We start from the raw sequence: 25,133 nt of genomic DNA on the forward strand, positions 1-25,133 counted from the left end.
GACCCCTCATTCTCCCTGACCCCACCTGTGGTTGCAAGGTGGGTAAGAGCAAGGCTTTTGAGTAAAACAGACCAGAAATCCTGGCTGAATCCTTGCTTTGCTGCTTACAGGCTGTGTATCTCCAATCTAAGTTTGCTAAAACACTATCAGCTTCAATTTTTCATCTACTAATAGGGGTAATACTTTATATACCTCACGGCAGTATTAGAATTCATTAAGATGTATATCAAGAGCTTGTAGCTCAGTGCCTGGCACATGGTGAGTACTTAATATGAGCATGAGTCCATCAGTCCCACAGTCCTGACAGTCTTATCTAAGACTAAGAACCTGTCCCTTCCATCCCTATCTCTGCCCCTCCTCAGGCTCCCCCCTTTCCTGGACACCACATGCTCTCCATCTCCAGTAAGGCTCTGCGTCTCATAGGACAGACGGAAGGCTCTCCATGACCTGACCCCTGCCATGTCTCCAACTGCATACCCATCCCCATCTGTTTCCCCCTTTGTGTCACCCTCCACCTCCTTGTCCTTGTTCATGCCGCCTCCTTTACCCCTGATACTGTTCCTCTCCTCCTCCCACTCTTGCCCCCATCATCTCCACTGAGCTAGCTCACGTGAAGACTCAACCCAGAGATCCTGTTTAAGAAGCCTCTGCTTGGAAGACCTCCCCAGGGAAGTGTGCACAGCCAAGCGAGTGAAGGAAAAGCCTACACGGGCAGGTGCCTCGCCTGTATCCTTCAGTCTGGGTCTACAAGCCAGCAGCAAGTGGGAGCCATGCAGGGTGGCTCCTGAGACTGGCTGACTCATATCTTTGTTGTGAGGAAGTCTGCTGCTCTGGTCCCCACCTCAAAGCATGCCTCCTCTTCCCTATTTGCTCAAGGCTGCAGCTTCCCTGAGAAGAGGAAAGGGCTTGTCATGGCCCTTGGTCGTCGTCTTCCTTCATTCATTACCCACCTATCACCACTCACCTCTGCACACACAGTTACAGAAATGGAACAGCACATTGTAGAGGAGAGACTTCGGTACCTGATATAGATAACCTATGGAATTTCTGCCTCCTCATCTATAAAATGAGACCAGTACCTTTCTTGCCTCATAAGACTACAAGAATAAAGTGAGATGGTCATCATGAACATGACTTTCAACCATTACACAGTGTATAAACAATTATAACTGGATATTATCTCCTAGGTTCTACACCAACTCACTTTTTCCCCAACTCCATATTGGCAAAGCCCCTTATATTCCCCAAATGATCCAAGTGACCTCCCCCCATCCCCGCTCTGCCAGTGTAGAGCCCCCTCTGACACCTGACTTAAGCTTCATCTTCATGAAGCTTTCTATTATTAGTCAGGCCCTGTGTGGATTACCTTAAGATTTTTTGAACTTAGTTTTTAGTTGTTAAATACCCTCTGAAAAGCAGTATGACAAACATTGGGGCAATACAAAGGTAAATAAAACAGCTCCAGCCCAGATTACATTTATAATGCAGCAGGAAAGACACACATATAAGCATATGTTACAAAGGCCTCGGAAAGGGGGTGAATGTATGATGGGCCTTCAGGTTCCAGACTGTAGTTCTAGAGGCCCAGTCTTTAAAATCCTGTCCTCGAGGTGCTGATCCATAGCCCTGCTGCTTCCACGCTGACATCCTTGTCATGGTTTCATCTGCTCCCTCAGCCTGAGATTTGTGGAATTCATTGCCTCAGTACTCCAGGCTTTACATCCACGAGAATTCCCCTAGAGATGAAGAAACTAAGTTTGAGAGAGAAAGAGTAGTTTGCTCAAGGTCGTATGTCCGTCCAATTTAGTAGTTCTCAACGAGGGGAAGGCAATTTGGTCATTTCTGGGGACATGTTTGATTGTCACAACCGGAAGGGGCTACTGGCATCTAGTGGGTAAGAGGCCAGGGGATGCCTCTAAACATCCGCGGTTGCACAAGACAGCTCCCACAACAAAGAATTATCAAGATCAAAATGTAAATAGTGCTGAGGTTGAGAAACCCTTGTCTGGGGCACCTGGCTGGCTCAGTCAGAAGAGCATGTGACTCTTGATCTTGGGGTCGTGAGTTCAAGACCCACGTTGGGTGTAAAGATTACTTTCAAAAAATAAACTTAAAAAAATAGAAAAGAAAACCCTGGTCCAATGAGTGAATCCGATTTTCTAACAATGGCAGAATTACTTATACCTCATATATTGAAAAGAGTCAGTAAATAGGCAGACCGTGGAAATGTTTTTGTTAGATTTTGCTTTCAGTGGTGCTGGGTTTTTCTGCCAGCAAAAGGAGCACTGAGAGTTCACCGCTGAAATAACTTTGAGTCATTTTTCCTGTCAAGGTGACTCTCTGCCTGTGTCTTCTACACATTCTCTCCTACCTCCTCTCCTTAGTGGTAAGCATTTCTAGAACAGCTGGCTAGAGTGGCAGGTTCAACGGTGATTCCCTGGGATGAGAGGAACCCCAAGATTCCGCCCAAAGTGAGCTCACCACAATCAGTAATGTCACTGTTTGCCCTGTCCACCCAAATTCCTCCAACAAGCAGACCAGGTCATGGGCGCTTCCTGGGTTGTCCTTGAACCCAAAGGGATCACTTCATGCATCTCAACCTTCTTGTCATTACTTCACCTCAGCCCCAGGGTTGAAGTCCAGGAGCTGCCTTGTCAGTTCCTCCATCTGCCAACCAATGCTGCAGGTTGTTGGGGGTCCCACGCATGACTGGGGTCATCCAGGGGCCAAATGAATGCCTTCTAACCCAGAGATCAAATCAGTTAAGATCACTTATATGCAAGGCACTAAGCTACACCCTGTGAGAAGTACAAAAGAAGTATAACAGATGGTCCTTGTCTTCTGGAGATTGATAGTCTAAACTGGAGGAAAATGATAAATGTGAAGAAATAACCAATGATTTAAGGCAGAAAAGTACACATCTCGAAGACAGTAACTGTAGGAATTTATTTTTAAATGTTTACTTATTTTTTGAGAGAGTGGGGCGGGAGGGGGGTGGGGGGCAGAGAGAGATGGAGACAGAGGACCCGAAGCAGTCCCCGTACTGTCAACGCAGAGCCTGATGCAGGGCTCGAACTCATGAAACTGTGAGCCCGTGACCTGAGCCCAAGTAGGAAGCTCAACTGACTGAGCCACCCAGGTGCCCCTAACTGTAGGAATTTAGAGGTGAGAAAGATCCCTCTAAATTGGGAAGATCAGAGCAAATTTTCTGTGTGAGAGGAGGGTCATCCTGGGACCTTGGGATGCATCTCAAGGAACAGTCAATAATTAAACCGAGATAAAGAAGATTATGAAAGGTATGTTTAAGAAAATAGACAAAACCAGCTTGGCTAGAATTGAGGCTCTCGGTGGAAGAGAAGTCAGAGACAAAGTTCGAAAGATGGGTTTGCCAAATTGTGGCAGGCCTTGAGTATCAGGCTGCAGAATTTGAATCTTATTCTACAGATAAAGGGAGAACTGCCAGTGGCTCCCGAGATAGAGTGACCTAATGAGGCCTCTCAACCCCGGAGCAGGTCTCCCTCTCCTACATCCCAGCTGGTCTGAAAGCATTGGTTTGGGAGCTATAAAGAGTCCAACCTCTGTCAGTACCGTGCCGCCTCCAGATCCACAGCTGTTCCAGGAAAGGTCATGAGAATTCAAAGACCCAAAGCAAGTCCCACATCTGACCCTAACTTACTGTTTGTTTCACTTTCCCTGTCTACAGAAATGAGCCCATTACCTTTATTTATCCTATAGGAGCAACAAAATTAGGGTAACAGAACTTGGATCTGCTCCTGCTTGTAGGGAAACTCTCACTTGCTTTCCATCGGTATCCAGAAGCTGTGTGGAACTCCGGAAGGGGGAGAGGCCGGGCTCTGAAGGGTGGGCACCAATCCAGGCCCGGCCCTCCTCCCAGCCAGCTCCCCTCACCCCCTCTCAGCCAGGCGAGAGGAAGTGGCAGCTGTTGTCCTGTGGGGAAGACAGGCAGAGGTCCACCTGGCACTGCTGGGATTTTCACAGCACCCGCCCCAGTGACTTTAAACACACACACATACACTCACACACAAACACACACACACACACACACACACACACACACACATGCAGCAGCATGGCATTAGCCTGGGAGTGGCTGGGCAAAGAGCAGTGGCTGCAGCGATAGAATGAGAAAGCAGAGGGTAGCTACCTCATATCCCTGGGGTGAGGTTGCTTGTGTGAGGGGCTTTCTTCACTCCCATCTTCTTCCACTATTTTGTCTTGTTGCTCACCCCTTTCTAATTTTTCTTTTTTCCCTTCTGCCAGACTCTCTGATCAGTCCTTGGCCTGATACCTGACCCTTTTTGTTCTCCCTAATCTTGTCCCCCTTCCTCCATCTTTTTCTCTTGCCCCTTACATGTTGTGTAGGAGAACTGGCAAAATTATCCCACTGACTGCAAAGTGAAGCAGATCTTGGAAGCTGGATACTTTGGGCAAATAAACAAAATCACCTGCCTTCTCCAAATAATTGAGGCAAAGTAGGGGTTTCAGCTTGAATTGTACAGATGGTAGTTTCAACCCTTTAATTTTTGGGTGCAAACCTAAACCTTTACTGTCTCTCCCTTTCGGCCTGAGACACAGTAGGGCCGTGTTTTACTTTCATGCAGCACTAAGGTGGCCTTCTGGAGAACCCAGCATAATGGATTTGAAGAGCAAACTAGGATAATTATAATGACAGGAAAACACAAGAGCACAGGGCAGTGCAAGTCGTGGTTTGGAAACATCTCACTCTAGAATAATGAGAAGTGAGGAGTCCTGGCTAGGAATTCAAATGAGCTCTTTCCCACCCCCCTACCTACCCACCCACCCCCCCCCCCCCCTGCCCCAGCCTGCCTCCAGTCCAGGGCTGGACAGGCCTGTGCTGATCCACATTCTGTCCACAGTCTGCTTTAAACCATGAATTTTATTTCCAAACATTTGCATTTCTACAGCAGCAGAGGCATAATTCTCTATCCAGAAGTTCAAACTGCAAAGATTCAGGCACCTTAACAAAGCAGTGAATGCTGTTCCACAGCCAAGGTCTCGCTGAGGGCAGAGCACAGGAGCCAGACCTCTGTGAACTTGCTCCTGGTTCTCTGTCGCCATCTAGTGGTGCTTCCCATCTCCAACACCACCTTTTCTTCCAAAAATCATCCTGACCCTCAGCAGGTCACTCCATCTACTAAAATCATGTTCCACCGCCCTCAAAACAAAAACCTCCTCTTCTCGACTTGAAATTCTGACTTCTAGACCAGAACACAAACTTTACAATCAAGAACGTTCACATGGCTTCGCTACAGTTATAATCTACAATAAGGGCCTTTTGCTTCCTCTGCTTAGAACACCCCCACCCCCAGGGCCTCCCCAGTGTGTGCAGAGTAAAAGTCACAATCCTTTACTGGTCTCTGAGGCTTTCCATGATCTGGCCACTGGTCCCTCTCTGATGCATCTTTCACCTGCTCTGATCATCCTTCACCTGCTCCAGCCACGCTGGCCTCCTTGCTGTTCCAACACCCAGGCATCTGTCTGCTTTAGGGCCTTTGCAGTGCTGTTCTGTTTGGACCACTGTTCCCCACATAAGCACAAATTCACTTTCTCAACTTCAGGTCTTTGTCCCAGCATCGCCTACCTTAATGTCCCTGTTTAAAAATCACTGCCTAACCAAAAGACATGAATAGACATTTTTTCAAAGGAGACGTCCAGATGGCTAACAGACACATGAAAAAATGCTCAACATCACTCATCATCAGGGAAATACAAATCAAAACCACAATGAGATACCACCTTACATCTGTCAGAATGGCTAACATTAACAATTCAGGCAACAACGGATGTTGGCGAGGATGTGGAGAAAGAGGATCTCTTTTGCACTGCTGGTGGGAATGAAAGCTGGTGCAGCCACTCTGGAAAACAGTATGGAGGTTCCTCAAAAAATTAAAAATAGAACTACTCTACGACCCGGAAATTTCACTACTAGATATTTATCCAAAGATACAAAAATGCTGAGCCAAAGGGACACATGCACCCCAATGTTTATAGCAGCACTATCAACAATAGCCAAAGTATGGAAAGAGCCCAAATGTGCATCAACAGATGAATGGATAAAGAAGATGTGGTATATATACAATGTAATATTAGTTGGCGATCAAAAATAATGAAATCCTGCCATTTTCAATAACGTGGATGGAACTAGAGTGTATTATGCTAAGTGAAATAAGTCAGTTTAGTCAGAGAATGACAAACATCTAATTTCACTCATATGTGGAATTTAAGAAACAAAACAGATGAACAAAGGGGAAGGGAAGCAAAAATAAGATAAAAACAGAGAGGGAAGGGTGACTGGGTGGCTCAGGCGGTTAGGTGACCGACTCTTGGGTTTGGCCCAGGTCATCATCTTACAGTTTGTGAGTTCAAGCCCCACATCAGGCTCTGTGCTGGTGGCAGGGAGCATGCTTGGGACTCTCTCTCTCCATCTCTCTCTGCCCCTATCCCACTCACGCCATCTCTGTCTCTCTCAAAAATAAAAAAAAAAAAAAAAAAACAGAGAGGGAGACAAACTATAAGAGACTCTTAAATACAGAGAACAAACTGAGGGTTGCTGGAAGGGTTGTGGGAGTGGGAATGGGCTAAATGTGTAAGGGGCATTAAGGAGGACACTTGTTGGGATAAACACTGGGTGTTTATTTAGGTGATGAATCACTAAATTCTATTCTTGAAATCATTATTAAACTATATGTTAACTAACTTGGATTTAGATTATTTAAATATTTAAAAAGAAATACATACACTTTGCTGAATAAGAAAAAAAAATCACTGCCTACCAACTTCCCTCTTGTTCTACCTTTTTTCTTAGCAATTATCACTTCAAGCAAAGTGTATGTTTATTTTTTACTATCTTTCTCCCAGTGGAATGTAAGCTCCACCACAGGTAGGGATGTTTGTCCCTTTTATTCACTGATCTATGCGCCTCAGCACCTAACGCTCAATACATACGTGTTTACTGCATGGATGAACATGAACTCAGTGTTCTGAGATCAACTACTACTTACAGGTGAATCCTGAAAACAAAACTGTTGTTCATCTCAGTTTCCCGGGCCTTCCCACCCACAGATGGTGATGATTCTATTCCTCAGTGTCTCGGTTCTCCTGAGTGCCCTGTGCCAAGCTCACTAGAGCCCCCAGACCAGTCCACCTCAGGCTTTCCACACAGCTAGAACTACCCCAAGGAACAAGGCCTGCAAGATAAAGGCCTGTGGCAGAATGAGGCAACTGCCACCCCCAACGGCATTTTCAAATTTGGAAGATATTTAAATTTTGCAAATTTTAACAAAATAAGGGGGAAAAGAGTGAGGGATGAAAGGTGTTGGGGGCCTTCTCCAGGTAAAGTCAGGTGGCCCTGCTCAGCACCTGGCACTGAGGGGCCCAGAGGAGTGAGCGACCACAGAATAGCTGAGTTGGGGTGGTGCTGGGCATCGTGACTGTGATGAATCATCCACTTCCCTGTCTCCTCCATCTCCTCCAAAAGATAAGCAGGAAGTCCTGATGACAAGAAATCATACAAATATTCTAGGCTGTTCTCTCTGCATCTCATCAGGTCAGAGAAAAAGCCATCCTTACCACTGCAGGGACTGGCTCTTCCAGTATCATGAACCAAAGGTGTATATGGGGGATAAATGGCAACTCTCTTGAAATTCATTTGGGGTTGACACCTGGGTCAGGTGCTTTATTAGAGTCATTAAAACCATGTGGCTGGGGGCCAAATCTATTCTTTGAGCATGAGGTTTGAAGCTTCCTCATTGCCAAACCTGTTTAGGCAGGTACACTAGCTCCATAGGTATCCACTTATTTGGGACATGTAGGTGGAAAGGCATGAACCTGATTCATTTCCTGATCCAGGATGGCTCCCCAGCCCGCCCTTAAACAGAAGCAACGTAGCTCAGGCCAGCTCTTAAGGAGTTAAAAGGCAAGTGATCTGAGGCCAGTGGCAAGTAGGGGCAGCCTAAACAGGGGCTAAGCTGGAGCTGCAGAAGCACGAGAACTCAGTGAGGAGGTAAGACCTGTGGAGGGACATCGGTGAGGAGAGAGGACAGAGAAGGGACAGGCTCTGATGAGAGTGAGGGATGAGATAGACGAAGGAAGAAGGGATAAGGACACACACACAGGACAGAGGAGAGTGATGCCAGGATGGAGGCACAGAGTGGGGACACGGGGGCCAGGGGGTGTCATGGAGTAGATGAGACACAGAGCCAATGGATAAGGGCACAAAGAGGATGGGGCTTGAGGGAGAGGAGATAGAACAAAGAGTAGGAGGACAGAATGAGGGAAGACAGGATGCAAGGTGAGGGGGATGGGGTCACAGTGGGTGAGAAGGGCACCCAGAGCAGGGAAGAAGGGATGAGACCCCTGGGTGAGGGAAGAAGGAGGCAGTAGGGGAGGGTAACCGTGATGAGATAGAAGGAGCGCATACAGGAAGACTAATTTCTCACCTCTTGTTCTCTATCCCCAGCAAACCCAGCCCTCCATCCTGACTGTTCCCCTGAGAGAGATGGCAGCAGCCAGAGCAGGATTCAGCCCTCTGCTCCTGCTCCTGCTGCTGGGGCTGTGGCTAGCTGAGGTCCCAGTCAGTGCCAAGCCCAGCAACATGACCGCAGCTCAGTGGTTTGCAACGCAGCACGTGCAGCCCAAACCCCAGGGATGCGACACTGCAATGAACAACATCAACAAATACACGAAACGCTGCAAAGACTTCAACACCTTCCTGCATGAATCCTTCTCCAGTGTGGCCACCACCTGTCAGACCCCCACCATAGCCTGCAAGAATGGCCGTAAAAACTGCCACCAGAGCCAAAGGCCTGTGTCTCTGAGCACATGTAAGCTCACCTCGGGGAAGTATCCAAACTGCAAGTACAAAAAGAAGCAACTGGTCGCTTCTTACATTGTAGCCTGTGACGCTCCCCAGGCAGGAGGCTCTGGGAAATTCAAGCTGGTCCCTGTGCACTTGGACTAGGTCCTTTAAGTCTGCAGCCTTCCTCCCTCTTGTGCTGTACCTTAATTCCCTCTCCAGGCCTCTGTGCAAGTCTTTTTTTTTTTTTAATGTTTATTTATTTTTGAGAGAGAGAGAGACACTGAGGGGGAGGGGCAGAGAGAGAGGGGGACAGAGGATCCAAAGTGGGCTCTGCATTGACAGAGGCGAGCCCAATGCAGAGCTCAAACTCACAAACCTTGAAATCATGACTTGAGCCAAAGGCAGATACTCAACTGACTGAGCCACCCAGGCGCCCCTCTGTGCCACTCTTCATATGTCCAGAAGGTTCTTTTCCTCTCATCTCTTAGGGCCCTTCCTAGCTCTTCTGAGAGGCTGAGGGTGAGCTGAGGTAGACAGGTTGGAGGGCTAAGCTCCAGAAGAGATGGTCTTTCATCTTTTTGTTGCTGTTTTCCCGGAAGCTTACCCTCAAGAGAGGGGCTGAGCAAGCTAAAAGTATGGGTTCCCTGGCCTGTGCCTTGTACATCTCTCCCCTGTCCCGTCTTTTCATGGCAGCATGACAAGAGGGGGAAATAAATGGACAAGGAGGGTATGGGATTTATGGACAGAGCTGCTCCGGTTCCTAAACCAGGAATCTTCCCCAGATAACGTGGTAGTGACATGGCCTGTGTGTGGAGAGGCAGCTGGGAAGAAAGAAAACAAAGTACCACTTCATATTTATGTAGCATTTTAGGCTTTCATAGTGGAGCCACATGAGTTCCTTGTGAGATAGACTTGAGAGGGATTATGTGCCTTCTTTAGGGCAGGAAATTGAGATTTGAGAAAGTGTAATTCATTAAAAAGCTTGTCAAACTGGTTAGTGGCAGAACCTGGACTTGCACTTAGGACTCCTTATTCTAAATACGGTGTACTTTGTACTTGACCATTGTGCAAAAAAGGAGAGACCTCTACAGGGACTAGAGAACTAGGTAAGAGTTCACCCATATCCCCTGAGAGCTCTCCGAAGAGCCAGTTGTCCTGTGCTGGCTGCAATAAAGGTCACTACGTCTCTAGCCAAGAGCTGTTTATGAGGTGCTCCAGGGATCTTAATCCATTCTCTCTCTGCCTCTCTAACCGGGCTCCCCCTTCTCCAGCCCACTGTTCTTCCGACCCAGCCCCCCCACCCCCCCACCCCGGGCCTGGCTGTGGCTAGATCCCTTTGGCCTGAAGGCATAGGGTCAGGGGAGTGTCCCAGCTTCATTCCCCTGCTCCAGGATCACATTTCCCTTGACCTCAAGGGACTTCCGTGGCCCAGAGCCTGCTGGTCACAAACAGGCTGGTGGGAGCTGCCAGAGCTTCCTTCCTCTGATAATGATCTCTCCTGCCTCGGTGCTTCTCTGGCTCTCCAATCTGGCGGTCTGCCCAGGCCGGAGGGCTTGAGATGTGGAAATGCCATCTCCCTGTCCCCCCAGGTGTAGACACCACTTCTCCCTCTCTAGTGAGCAGAACTGGAGAAGCTGTGGCTTTACACTGGCTCTGTTCTGATAGTGCCCCCCACCCCCCGCCACCACATTGCCTGCAGCCCTCACCATCACCAGCACATTCTCTATTTCAGTCCTAAACTGACTATGCCCATGCCCACCCTACTTCACTGTCCAATTACCTTGTTAGACTTTCCCTTCCCAGCTGGGGAGTCTGTTCCCTACCTGTCCCTCCCCGACACCACCCATGCTCCTGTACTCCTTACCAGAGTCAGAGTCAGTTTTGGAGACGGATAAAATTGGGTGTAAATCTTGGTTGGCTCAGTGTTCCTGGCCAAGTGACCTCGAGCAAACTACTGAACCTCTCTGCAGCTGTGCTTCCATACAGCAAAATGGGAGTGATACCACCTACCCCATAGGATTGCAGGAAAATTTAGAAATGATATTTATGATGCCTTAAGCAGCCCTCAGCCCTGGTAGGCATTTAATAATGACCACTAGTAGTAACAAATACTTGTCCAGTCAAATCCACGGTGGCAAACATGCCGACGAAGGCAAATGCCCCACTCAACTTTCCTTGAGGGCCTTCTTCTGCTAGAGTGACGTTCATGAGTAGCTAGAGGACAAGTCTGCAGAGTCCTGCTGGGTGGGCTGGTGTTTGGAGAGGAGGCGGAGGGAAAGTAGGGAGGGTATGGTCAAAAGAAAGAGCGGAACGTTGAACAATTCAAGCAGAAAGTGGGGCACTACGTTGCTGAGTCTTGGAAGTAGAGGTGCACTAAATACACATTGTGGCCAGATTCCAAATTACAAAGTGTAAATCTATATATCCTATGGTCATTATACTGCGTTTATCACTTTATTTTTTTAATGTTATTTGTTTTTGAGAGAGAGCACACGCACAAGCGGGGGAGGAGCAGAGAGAGAGGGACAGAGGATCCAAAGCGGGTTCTGTGCTGACAGAGGCGAACCAGATGAGGGACTGGAACTCACCATGAGCCAAACCCTGAGATCATGACCTGAGCCGAAGTCAGATGCTCAACAAACTGAGCCACCTGGGCACCCCATTTATCACTTTAAATAGATGGTTTCAATGAGGTGCATAGAAAGCAAGATACTTGGGGGTATTGACTTTTTCCCTTTTTTTTCACAACTCTTTATATATTCATATAAATATAAATTGTATAAGTTGATATATACCATATATAAATATAAATTATATATATTGATGTTTTTTCTTATGGATATTACGGTTTTGAAGACCTCCTCCTCACAAAATTTTGAAGTGGCTATAATGATGCTTTTAGTGCATCCTCTCAAAATGAAAAGAATTTCCAGATAAAACTTTTTCTTAAAAGATTCATGACCTAAATAGTACTAAGTAACTAAAAATCAAGCATAATTCAAAAGTAATCTGTGGTGATGGAGTTCAAAATAGTGGTATATTGGGGAGTACTAACTGGCAAGGGGTAAGAGGTAAGCTGGAAATGTTCTTTCTTGGTCTGGATGTTTACTTTGTGAAAACCCATTGAGTTGTACACTGAAGATTTGTATAGTTAACCGTATGTAAATTACACCTCAATAAAAAATCCTTCTGAATGTATAGTTCTTAACAATTATTTTACTTAACATGATAAATGCTAATACACCAATCAATTCTATAAAGATTATGATATAATGGAATCATAGATGGAATTATGATCTAGTTGAATTTCTGTTGCTCTGCTTTATACTATTTTTTGAATTGAATAGTACTTATACTATTTATTAAATTGTTATAAATACTTTGGCTCAAAAAGTATATGAGGTTCTTCTTAAAGTTGTCCGGCTAATACACTATCTCTTCTCATAAGTTAACTGTCAACTGATTTTCCTATTTTATGTGAAAATTCTTCATTGTTTTATACATAATATAATCTTTTACAATCATTAATTATTCAGCATTTTTCTTAAAATAATAAGTGTGCATTTATACTTCTACTGACTGACAGAATTTCGACACTTAAAAATTCATAAGGAAGGGGCGCCTGGGTGGCGCAGTCGGTTAAGCGTCCGACTTCAGCCAGGTCACGATCTCGCGGTGCCTGAGTTCGAGCCCCGCGTCAGGCTCTGGGCTGATGGCTCAGAGCCTGGAGCCTGTTTCGGATTCTGTGTCTCCCTCTCTCTCTGCCCCTCCCCCATTCATGCTCTGTCTCTCTCTGTCCCAAAAATAAATAAATGTTGAAAAAAAAAATTTAAAAAAAAATTCATAAGAAAAATTTCACTCTAAGTTACATCTAGAATGCCCACTAATATTTGAAAGTGATTCAGATATTAACGATGAATCCAAATGACTTGTTTGTTCTCATCACTGATGATTTAACTGATTAGGTTTGACAGTCACCCATTCCTTCACATGACTTTGATCACAGCCAAGTTGAGAGATGCCAAGAATAATGTTGAAATAAGCATTTGACTATTCAACTTTCCAAAGGTCAAAGGTGAGGTCCAAAGTGAATAACAGGTTTGGGCCAATTACTAAGGCCGGCTGAAGCCTGATGCAGTCCTACCTGATGGCTGAAGGATGGGAAAAGGAGGCTGATTAGTTATTAAACATTGCTGTTTCTGGGAGTGGGAGCTTGGGGAGGGGAGGAGAGTGTGTAGAGGAACATTGTCCAGCCTTGTGTAGGTGGCTTTAAAGGAAATTGTTTCAGGGTTCCTGCGTGGCTCAGTCAGTTAAGCATCTGGCTCTTGATTTTGGCTCAGGTCAGGATCTCACAGTTTGTGGGTTTGAGCCCTGTGCTGTCAGAGCAGAGCCTGCTTAGGATTCTCTCTCCCTCTCTCTCTGTGTCCCTCCCCTGCTCATGCTTGCTCTCTCTCTTTCTCTCTCTCTCTCTCTCAAAATAAATAAAAAAGAAAAAGAGAAAGAAAATTGTTTCAACCCGGACCTAATATGGAGCAGACATGGAATCCAGAAAAGAAAGTAACCCAAAGGGCACCTGGGTGGCTCAGTTGGTTGAGTGTATGACTCTTGATTTCATCTCAGGTCATGATCCCAGGGTCGTGGGATCAAGCCCTACATCAGGCTCCATGCTGAACATGGAGCCTACTGAAGATTCTCTCTCTCCCTCTGCCCCTCTCCCCTACTTGCTCTCTCTCTTTCTCAAAAAGAAAAGAAAGTAACCCCAGAACTGGTTCTAGAGCTCACTCACTTTCCTACAAGTAAAAACTGAGGTATATTAGGTAGGAAACTTTTCTACATCACCCTGGTTTCCCAGAGTCTCCATACACTGAAGTAAATGACCCATAGACATTACAAAGAGGGCCAGCTGAGTCAATGTGAAAAAAAGGGTCCTGATCTCAAGGGCAGAATGTAGGAAGAGGAAATGCCCTTGAGATGAGGCCCTTCTCCACACATTGATTCATAGTGTCAATGGCTTTCTTCATAGGATCTATGGCTCTAAGAGAATAACTCTAGTGCTAAGGCAAGAAATACACCAATGACAATAACATCCAGGGATGTTCCTTTGAGAGAGCCTTGGCCCATTCTTATGCTCTTGCAGCTTCCAAAAGGACTTTGAAGACTTTAGATCCTCAGTCTTTTAAAGGTCTCCTCCTACCCCCATTCCACCACGGAAGTTAGAAAGAAGAGCAGATACAGCTCTTGCCAGGATGCTTACCTGTGCAAGACTCCAAAGCCAGTAAGCCTAGGAGCATCCATGAAGCCACAGGAGCATGAGAACACATCACTAACGGGGCCTTGTTGGAAGCCCTTGGTTCACAAGAGGGGAGGTAAGGAAAGATGTCTACCCCTAAAGGAAATACACACTCTGATGGAAAATCCTCCTGACTTAGGGAGATGGGAATTTCCTATCTATATAAAGGTAACCTACTTCATGGGAGTATCAGGTAGATTAAATGTGACAATATGTTTAAAGTACTTAGTACAGTGGCTGGCATGTAGGAAAAGTTCAAGAGGTGTTATCATATTTATTACTGTGGTGTCAAATGTTGGGTGGCCAAATCTGTGATGGATGGAGCAGGCGTGACTTCCGTGACAGAAGAACAAAGGATTTCAACAGAGGCCAAACTCCTCCTCAGCCTTCCTTTGCCAACTGTAGTTCCTAGCCAAGAGTGGATAAAGCAAGGCTCAAGGTCAGACAAAAAGGACAATATGCATTCATCCCTCTAGGAAAAGTAATTTGGAGTGGTGTGGGGTAGGGAGCAATACTTTCAAATGGGACCAAAAAAAGGGGGGGGGGGGGGTGGTGGCTATCAAGTATTTCTGTTAAGACTACTTTACTTAAGGGTTTTTTTTTTCTTTCTCCCAACTCTACCTTCCGTGAATCAAAAGATATAAAAAGAAGGCATAGGATTTAGGGCCACTAACTTTTGAGGGTGTCCACCATGTCAGCTCCTCTCCAAAGGATTCAAGTATCACAGCAATTGATGGAGAAAGTGCTCTAGTGACATTTCCAATTTTCCCTCCTGAGACATTTAAACCAGTCCTCAGGTGAGTTTGGTATGCCCTCACCTCCATCATGGAAGACCTCTTACATTTTTCCCACTCTCCGATTCAGCTCCCTTTCATACTTTGTCTTCCATTACTCAAAACTGCCACCAGTGCCCATGGGTCATCGTCCTCCACTGCTTTCCAATGGACTTCCAGTGGGAAAGCATCATAGCTGTCACTTTCTACGGTCTTCACATAGAAACTTAGTTGAGCTTACACATTTAAAACGTAAACTGACCTGGTGCAAATTAGTACAGATTCCTGCTCAGGCCATGGCATTTAGCACAAGACAGATCTACATGTCTTCATAGCTTTAGACTCTTTCAGCAGATATTCATAAAATTATAATGTTACAAGAGATTGTATCCACTGACCTCAGACATCATCTAGTTCAGCCTTCTCCATTTTGCAAATGAGAAAAGTAAAACCCAGAGGACTTAAACACCTTGTCCAAGATCACGTGGCTAATTTAAGTAAGTACTCAGGTATCTTCAACCAGTCCAGTGATATTTACAAACTGACATTCTAATTAATTGTCCCAAATGGATCTCAGACATTTTCCAAGGTCAAATTCACTATCCATGGATTGGCAAATGAATCTGCAAATGGGCAGATTCCTGGACTTGAGACAAAAGCACGTTCATCCCAAAGAGTGTTCAGTGTCCATAATCCTGACATGTTTACATTTCTGCCTCTCACCCGCGGACCACATCCCCTTCAGCTGAATGTTCATATTGTGTCAGTGAGATGGGGAAAAACATAGTACCCAAGAACTTGATTATAAACTAGTCAAGCATGTCCTTGGGTCATGTCACTGGCTATTGGACACATAAGTAAGGGCATGCAGCAGGAACAAAGGTCTTCACTTCCTATCTGCTATTCGGGGCCAGGGTGAAAACATTGCAGAGATGCCACTTGGTGGACCTCCAGGTGGGTCTGAGACATCCCCAAATATTTTATCTTTGGTAAGGGTCACCATTCCTTACCTTCAAAGTTGGTATACCCAGGGCTGGGTTTTCATGGTCAACTAGAGCCCCCAGAGCAATGTTTCTCAGACTTTGCTAGAAATGTGCTAGAAATGACAGAGGAGAATTAATTAAAACACCTTAAGTCGTGCCTAGCAACAAGAGCCTTCTCTGAAGCCTCCTTTTTTCACTTAACTAATATTCATAGAATAGACATATGCATAAATGTCTTATATGTTATCTTAAAATTTCATTGTGGGTAATAGATCAATGCTAATTTCCTGGTTTTGATGGCTGTGCTGTGTTTATGTGGGCCAGGGTATTTGTAACTGGGAAATACTCACTCTCATATGAAGGGGTAATGCAGCATCATGTCTGTAACCTATTCTCAATAGTTCAGGATTGTCAATAATTGGGGGATATGGTTGGAGCGTATAGGGAAGTTCTGTGTACTCTTTCTGAAACTTACATATAAATTTGAAATTATTTCAAAACAAAAACATTTTAAATTGAAAAAAATCGGTAATTTGAATTTTTCAACATACTCCATCATACAGTTTTATTTTATGCAAAAATAGTACTTTAAATTACTTCCTCTCCCCCCAAAATAATTTCAGGAAAATTGGGAAAGAATACATTTATGTTGTGTCTTTGTATACCTGGTATACATCTGCATTCAGTCAAGGGTAGGAGTACACTGGCCTTAATGGGATTTTCCTTAACTTGCTCTCAATGGGCCTTAGTCTCTGACCAGTATTTCTTTTCAAGAACTAGATGAGGAAGATAAGATAGTTATGGGGCAAGGGCAGTAGGAAGGTCCTTCACGTGTGAAAGAAAGAAAAAAGAAAGAAAGAGGAAGAAAGAAAGAAAGAAAGAAAGAAAGAAAGAAAGAAAGAAAGAGAAAGAAAGAGGAAGGAAGGAAGGAAGGAAGGAAGGAAGGAAGGAAGGAAGGAAGGAAGGAAAAGGAAGGAAGGAAAAGAGAAAGAAAGAGAAAAAGAAAACAGACATAGAGCATTTGGAACAGTGACTGGAACATAGAAACCCCTCAATAAATATTAGCTATGATCATTTTTATCACTGTTGTTTTTGTCATCCCTGGGAGGTCCAAATGCTGCACACAGGCTCGTAGTAAGTCAAAGGCCACAAAAAGTGGGGCGCCTGGGTGGCTCAGCTGGTTAAGTGTCCAACTTTGGCTCAGGTCATCATCTCGCAGCCATGATCTCGGGGCTGAGTTCGGGCCCCCATCGGGCTTTGTGCTGACAGCTCAGAGCCTGGAGCCTGCTTCGGATGCCGTGTCTCCCTCTCTCTCTGCCCTCCCCTGCTCATGCACTGTCTCTCTCTGTCTCTCAAAAATAAAAACTAAAAAAAAATGCATTACATTTAAAAAAAAAGGGGGGGGGGGGCGCCTGGGTGGCGCAGTCGGTTAAGCGTCCGACTTCAGCTCAGGTCACGATCTCACGGTCCGTGAGTTCGAGCCCCGCGTCGGGCTCTGGGCTGATGGCTCAGAGCCTGGAGCCTGCTTCCGATTCTGTGTCTCCCTCTCTCTCTGACCCTCCCCCGTTCATGCTCTGTCTCTCTCTGTCTCAAAAATAAAATAAACGTTAAAAAAAAAAAAAAAAAGGAGGGAGGCACCTGGGGTGGCTCAGTCAGTTGAGCATCCAACATCCACTTAGGTCATGAACTCGCGGTTCGTGGGAAGGAGCCCTGAGTCGGGCTCTGTGCTGACAGCTTGGAGCCTGGAGCCTGCTTCAGATTCTGTGTCTCCCTCTCTCTCTGCCCCTCCCCCTCTTAACTCTGTCTCTCTCTCTCTCAAACATAAAGATTTAAAAAATTAATAAAAAATAAATAAACACTAAAAAACAAAAACAAACGATGTGGATTCCGAGAGGCAGCACAGTCACTGAGTGTCCCTCTGAGCCAGCGGAGCGCTAGAGAACGTCTTCCATTTAGTTGGGAAGACTGGATACAAATCTAAGAATCAAATAACAAAACAAGGTAGCACACAGCTAAGTACCCAAATGAGTGATACCAGAAGTATCATTGAAGAAGGTTAGGTTCAGGAGGGATTAATTGGCCTCAGGAAAGCTCACATAGGCGATCAAGCTGAGCTCTGCGAGATGGATAATATTTGAGAAAGGGCTCTCAGGGAAGAAACAAAAAAGAACAAAACATGTTCAGGAGACAAAAGGAAGACCAGTCTGTTAGAAGAGAAATTTGGTCACCAACCTTAACTCATTAGGTAAGTTCAATAAACAGGAAGGCAGTGCAACAGAAAGAGACAATGTAACTTTGGAGCCAGACTTTACCTCATTTTCAATCCCATTTACTACATCTGCCACTTACTAAATCTGTGACCTTAACCTCTCCAAGCCTCAGTTTCCTTTTCTGGAAAATGGGACTATTAACATGGAACACATAATATTGCTTTGTAGATAAAATTGTATATAAAGCACAATGCTTTGGCATACAGTAAACACTTTTTAATTTTTTTTTAAGTTTATTTATTTATTTTGAGAGAGAGAGGGCATACGCAGGGGAGGGGCAGAGAGAGGGGGAGAGAGACTCCCACTCAAGCAGGGAGGAGAAGCCCGACCCAGGCCTTGACATGGGGCTTGAACCTACGAACCTCGACATCATGACCTGAGCCGAAAACACGAGTCAGATGTTTAACCGACTGAGCCACCCAGGTGCCCCAGTAAACACTTTTTTAAATGATAGCTATCATTCTTCATGAAGTACCCAGCACTATGCCAAGTACACAGCAGACCTTCATGAAACGGTGGTTAATGTCATCCCTTTCCTTCTGTTGCTGTTGTCAGCCCTGGGCTGACCTGACCCTTAAGTAGGCCCGTGTTTCATGCCACCATACCACCCTAGGCACCTTAACACTGCATCACATTGAATATAGTTATATACATGTCCATCAACTGATGAATGGATAAAGAAATTGTGGTTTATATACACAATGGAGTACTACGTGGCAATGAGAAAAAATGAAATATGGCCCTTTGTAGCAACGTGGATGGAACTGGAGAGTGTGATGCTAAGTGAAATAAGCCATACAGAGAAAGACAGATATCATATGGTTTCACTCTTATGTGGATCCTGAGAAACTTAACAGGAACCCATGGGGGAGGGGGAAGAAAAAAAAAAAAAAAGAGGTTAGAGTGGGAGAGAGCCAAAGCATAAGAGACTGTTAAAAACTGAGAACAAACTGAGGGTTGATGGGGGGTGGGAGGGAGGGGAGGGTGGGGGATGGGTATTGAGGAGGGCACCTTTTGGGATGAGCACTGGGTGTTGTATGGAAACCAATTTGTCAATAAATTTCATATATATATAAAAAAATGAATATAGTTATATACATATCCCTCATTCAACATCGTTCTTGCAGAAATGTATCTGAAATGATATTTAAAACTTTATTTTTGAAATCGACCGCAAATAATTTGTAACTGGCACCACTCCTTCTGCCATTGCTGTACCTGGGAATGCCTATAAGATGAGAAAATCTAACCTAAGATTGTTTTGCAATCTGATCAACTTTTTGTCAAAAAAGTTGCCAAAATTGCCAAAGCTGCCAAATTTCAAAATAGATGAAGTCGGCTTTGTTCCTGTGGTAGCAGGTAAGTACACATTTTAAATCTGAGATTTTGCAGTGGACGCTTTCCATACTCCGTATAGTTTTCTTCCCAGTCTGGAACGCATAGGCCCTTGGAAACCTCCCAGACCCTGGGCACTGAGCCTCTAGCACTTAATGGACATAAGGGCCCTGAGACTGTGGCAGTTGGAAAGACTTGTGACGGATGACTAGGATCAAACACACAAAGGAAGCCCTTCCCCAGGCTTCCTTGAGTGGGGCTGGCCAGCTGCAGGGTCAGCACCTACCTGAGGGAAAGCATGTTTGCAACTTAATTGGATTCAGGGCTTGAAAAGTGTGTGGTCAGCCATCTCTGTCAGCACGAAATGTTTTATTTTTTTAATTTTTTTTACATTTATTTATTTTTGAGAGACAGAATCAGAGCACAAATGGGGGAGGGGCAGAGAGAGATGCAGAATGCAAAGCAGGCTCCAGGCTCTGAGCTGTCAGCACAGAGCCCGTCTTATCTCGGGAACCATGAGATCAGGAGGAAGCTTAACTGACTGAGCCCCCTGGGGCGTCCCTGTCAGCACAAAATGTTAATGCCAGCTCTTGGCTCCTGCTGCCACCCCATCCAGGACGCTTGAGTCTGTTGATGAATAACCACTTGGTGATCCTCCCATCCCAATGAGAGAGGCTCAGCTGAGGGCCTGCAAAAGAGAAATGACTTCCTGGATAAATAACTATATAACTATATATAACTATATATAACTACATATAGTTATATATAGTTATATATATATATTTGCTCCCTGGGGCCCAAGTCAACTGTTTGCTGGATAATGTTCTCCTGGGCACAAAAATCAATGTTTTGTTAGCTTTGTGGGGAGAAGTGCCTGAAGGGATCCCAGCTGTGGAAAAGGCAACCAGGCTCCACCTGGGAGGCGGAGGGACAGATGTCTCAGAAGTTTCGCCTCTGGCAATGCAGATCCTAGCAGCCTTGGAGATTTTTGCAACTTTGAGGAACATTTTATCTCAAAGGCAGTGAAGTCACACAAATCCCAGAGCTTGAGATGCTGGGTGAGAGCCAACACAGCAACACGGACTTGAGAAGCCCAGAGCAAGCGCCCCACTGCAGTCATTTGCTTGGTCCCTTGACAACTGTTGCACTATCCCCTTACTGTCAGTATTATAATTTACTGAATATATATGTACTCATTTAGCTCCAATAGTTCTTTTTATTTTTTTTAATGTTTATTTATTTTTGAGAGCGAGCACGTGTGCGCGAGAGCCGGGGAGGGGCAGGGAGTGGGGGGTGTAGGATCTGAAGCTGGCTCTGCGCTGACAGCAGAGACCCTGACTCTGGTGGAGCTCAAGAACCAGGAGATCATGACCCAAACCAAAGTCAGATGCTCAACTTGAAAGAGCAGACCTAGGCCAGCCGACTAGTGACTATGTCCCTGACATGGCCGCAGAAAGAGGTTCCCGCTCAAACCTCAGACCACATCTCCTCCCCTTGAGTAACTTATGTTTTCTAAGAAAGCGGGCTACTGATTGATGCATTCTTCCGAAATCTAAAGTGGGAGGAAGGGAGTATGAGAGGCGTGGAAAGTGTGAGTAGAAGAGGGAGGGCTTCTCTCAGGTAGGGGCCAGAGGCAGGAGCCCTCAATCCTGTCCAGGCTTAGAATGACCTAGGAGCATTTTACTCCTCCCCAGACCAATTAATCAGAGTCTCTGGGGATGGTGTTGGTGCTAGGTATTTATATAGCACAGCAAGGCTGACAGCCAATGGTTAATAGGTGACCAGTGAGAAATGTTCTGTATACACTGAGGCCAAACATGTTAGAGATCCTCAGACACAGTGGTTCTTAAACTTCAGGTGCATCAGAATCTCCCGGAAGACTTGTTCACAGATTGTTGAGCCCCACCCCCAGAGTTTCTGATTCAGTAGGTCTGAGACCACCAGGCCCAACATTTGCATTTTTAACAAGTTCCAGGTGAAGCTGATAATTGCTGATCTGGGACCACACCTTGGCAGCCATTGTTCTATCCTTCCCCAGCCAATCAGCTAAGGCCATGATCCCTATAAAACCTTTGTGCTTTTGAAACCTGCTCTCTCTCTGGTATCTCACCGCTGCCTCAGTTCAGGTAGGGGATTGAGCTCCAGCTAGCTCGAATAAAGGCTCTTTGCTTTTTCACCAGGGACTTGGCTCCCTGGTGGTCTTTGGGGATCACGAATTCTGGACATAACAAACTGAGCCACCCGAGTGCCCCTCAGATAATTCTTTTTCAATGAAATTGTGCAACACCCTATTTCAAGGAATACTGGTGTCACTTAATAAATACAAGTAAAAATAAGTTTAATGAGAGGCGCCTGGGTGGCTCAGTCGGTTGAGAGTCCAACTTAAGCTCAGGTCATTATCTCCCAGTTCGTGAGTTGGAGCCCCACGTCGGGCTCTGTGCTGACAGCTCAGAGCCTGGAGCCTGCTTTGGATTCTGTGTCTTCCTCCCTCTCTGCCCTTCCCCCACTCACACTCTGTCTCTCTTTCTCTCTTTCCCAAAAATAAACATAAAACATTTTTTTAGTAAATAAAAAATAAGCTTAATGAATGTCATCTAATTTTTAGGGTTTTTTTTAAAGCACTGTTGATTTTTTTTTAATTATAATTTTTTTAAGTAATCTCTACACCCAACATGGGACCTGAACTCATTACCCTGAGTTCAAGAGTCCTATGTTCTACCCACTGAGCCAGCCAGGTGCCCCAACGTCATCCAATTTTTAAAAATTCTACCCAGATATTGTTTTCAGTTGCAGACTCAGCCTGAAGTCTGTGGTCTCTGTTGGAAAAGGAGAGAAACAAACAATTTATTTACCTTCCTGCTCTAATATGAGACTTCCTCCTAAATTTTTATCACAGGGATCATAAGAGAACTATTGAAAGCAATGTTCATGCACCACCTAACACTACAAACAGAGACACACTCACTGTGCTCTGCCTCCATGGGAACCATTTTCTCCTTCCCTTTTCAGCCTGGCATCACACCAAAGGGGTGGGTTGAAAGTCAGAAAGCTCCTGGCCCTGGCTCTGCCATTCACTCGGCCTTGGGAAGGGCACTTGCTGTTTCACAAACTCCAGCTCCTTCATTGGTACAAGAGGGAGTTGATCGAGGTATTTCTAAGGACTCTTCCAGCTCTAACCCTCTATTATCCCAAGACTTTCTCCAACAAGGCAAATTTCTGCCACAAAAGAACCCCACTCACCATGTTGCTTGGCCAGCTGGAACAGTGATTCTCTTACTGGAAGTGACTGTTTTTCTAGCTTCTGTAAGAACAGAAAGGCATTAGCCTCACTCCCCAGCCTTAATGCTGACTCTTTAAGGAACTCCTGAGCTAACCTGGGAGAGTGGGGTGTGGACCCTTACTTAGCCCATTTTTCTTCCAAGATTGGTTTCCCCTGTGGTCTGATGTTTCAAGAGTTTCAAAGAAGAAACATGGGCACATGGAAGGAATAGGGGCATTGGAAACTGAGGAGCGTTGATTAAAATCTTATGTCTGACACTCTTTAGTTGTGTGATGGGCGATTTTCTCAACTTTTCTCAGACATTTAAAAAAGTAATCTACTCGCCTCATAAAACTCTTAAGAGGGATGAACAATGTCAGTATTTATTGAGGGCATAAAAAGGCACATTATCTGCGGAGACTGAACAATAAAATTCCAGTGGTGTTCTTAAATGTCTGCCGTAGAAGGTCTGCAATACTTGCCCTGGGGTATGAAATTCTTGGAAAGGCTAGCAGGCTGTCCCCATGGTGTCCTCCTCCTCCTCCTCCTCCATGCCATTACTCCCCTAAGAGAGAGGGCAGCAGCCAGAGGGGGATCATGCCCTCTGTGGCTGCTCCTGGGGCTGTGGCCAGTTGAGGTCCCAGTCAGTGCCAAGCCCAGCGACATGACTGCAGCTCGGTGGTTTGAAACTCAGCACGTGCAGCAGGGGTGCAACACCGCAATGGGCAACATCGACAAGTACACAAAACACTGCAAAGACCTCAACACTTTCCTGCATGAAGCCTCTCCAGTGTGGCCGCTGATGAAGTTTTGGGGCGACAGGGGGGTTCATGGGGGTCCAAAGCCGACAGCCAAGAAAGAATTCTTGAAGACTTCTTTGGTGCAAAAGGTGATTTTATTAAAGCACGGGGACAGGACCCATGGGCAGGAAGAGCTGCACCGGGGGTCCTGATGGTAACTCATTATATATCTTCAGGTTGGGAGGGGGGTCAGGGATAGACCTGAGGAATTTGGAAGCAAGGTTTCCAGGACCTCAAGGGACTAGCTATTGCTAGGGAAATGCCATTTATTACCGTTTAGTAAAACCTCAGTCATGAGGCCCTTTATGTACATTGGTATGATATATCGATGTATAATGGGGGGGGGCATAAGCTTGGAGTATGATTGCCAGCATATATCTTGGGACAGTTGAGATAAAGGAAGTAGACTTAAAGGATCCTCTAGTTTGGGATAATGTTAAGCTAAGGTTCTCTTTTGCCCCAGCAAAGTGTCATCCTTGAGGCAGCTGAGCTCCTAGAGGGAGGTCATTCTGCTGGTTTCAAGGACTTGTCAGTGGGCTGTAGGCAGTAAGGGAATTTAATTTTCCACTTGCCTTAGTTTCCCACATCACCATGGCAATCACTTAAACCCCTTTCCTTTGTTCTTGTTCCTTGTCCAAGGAATATCACACAGATCCCACCTGGGGAGGGGATTGGGTGTTAGCTTGTGCTTTGGCCCCTCTGCCTGACTCCTGCTCCCTCATCGGCCGCCACCTGTCAGACCCCCACTGTAGCCTGCAAGAAGGGCTGTGAAAACTGCCACCTGAGCCAAGGGCCTGTGTCCTTAACTACATGTGAGCTCACCTCAGGGAAGTACCCAGACTGCTGTACAGAGACAAGCAACCGGCCATTCCTTGCGTCATGGCCCGTGTCTCTCCATAACAGGAGGACGGCCTGGTTCCAGCTGGTGTCGACTGGTCACTGTGCACTTCAATAATATTGTCTAAAGCCGGTGTCCACCCGCCCCCCAAGGCCCCACCCTAAGCTCTGCAGACTCTGGACATTGCTGCTACATTTCCACCCTCCAGTTCTTTACTAATGCTTACGCTCTTTGTAAATTGCACTTCCCTCCCACACACCCAACTTCATGCACACTTAATTGCATAGGGGATTTTATGGATGCTCCCAATGATGCAGAAAGAGGAGTCATTGTCTTTGGCCCTTCACTGCTGTTTATCTTGCTTCCTGTGTGTGATACCGTGTGGCCCTTCAGGGGTCAAGCACTGAGGACCTCAGCAAAGATGGATCCAGGTTTTGTGGGGCCCAGGGCATACATAATGTTGAAGACCCTTTTAAAGAAAAGGAATATAAAATTACAAATGCTAACCAAGTTCAGGCCTTGGAAGGGCTTTGTTTGGACAGTTCAGAGGGACCAAGGCAGGGGAGCTTATCCAAGGAAAAAAGGCAGGAGAATTTTCACTGGGTTCCCTGTATTGGACAAAGGTGCCTGGTTTTGCTGCAATTAGAGATTCGGGTCTACCTCACGAGTGTGTGTTACTATCCCAGGAAAGTACTGAGGTTTGGAAACCCTTTCTTATCTTTCAGGCATCAGCTGTACCTGTTCTG

General features: G+C 45.6%; 2 protein-coding genes across 2 annotated transcripts; both read left to right on the plus strand.

Annotated features, from left to right (window-relative positions):
* Window positions 1–8,539: 8,539 nt before the first annotated feature.
* On the plus strand, window positions 8,540–9,001 carry LOC124508356 (ribonuclease 7-like). Its single transcript, XM_047074720.1, has one exon. The coding sequence runs from the start codon at window positions 8,540–8,542 to the stop codon at window positions 8,999–9,001; it is 462 nt and encodes a 153-aa protein (XP_046930676.1).
* A 14,412-nt stretch (window positions 9,002–23,413) lies between these two features.
* Window positions 23,414–24,794, plus strand: LOC124508284 (ribonuclease 8-like). Its single transcript, XM_047074682.1, has 3 exons — window positions 23,414–23,539; window positions 24,289–24,394; window positions 24,781–24,794. The coding sequence occupies exons 1-3, from the start codon at window positions 23,414–23,416 to the stop codon at window positions 24,792–24,794; spliced, it is 246 nt and encodes an 81-aa protein (XP_046930638.1).
* Window positions 24,795–25,133: the final 339 nt, after the last annotated feature.

Source organism: Lynx rufus, unplaced genomic scaffold, assembly GCF_022079265.1.
Source record: "Lynx rufus isolate CCGP_SWC_20201006 ecotype Redwood Valley unplaced genomic scaffold, mLynRuf1.p SCAF_13, whole genome shotgun sequence".
NCBI lineage: Eukaryota > Metazoa > Chordata > Mammalia > Carnivora > Felidae > Lynx > Lynx rufus.

Excerpts from the sequence above, each read along its gene's own strand:
- LOC124508356 (XM_047074720.1), top strand. The coding sequence starts at position 8,540 with ATGGCAGCAGCCAGAGCAGGATTCAGCCCTCTGCTCCTGCTCCTGCTG.
- LOC124508284 (XM_047074682.1), top strand. The coding sequence starts at position 23,414 with ATGACTGCAGCTCGGTGGTTTGAAACTCAGCACGTGCAGCAGGGGTGC. Across the intron at positions 23,540-24,288 it reads TCCTGCATGAAGCCTCTCCA|ACCCCCACTGTAGCCTGCAA; the intron begins GTGTGGCCGCTG and ends GCCACCTGTCAG.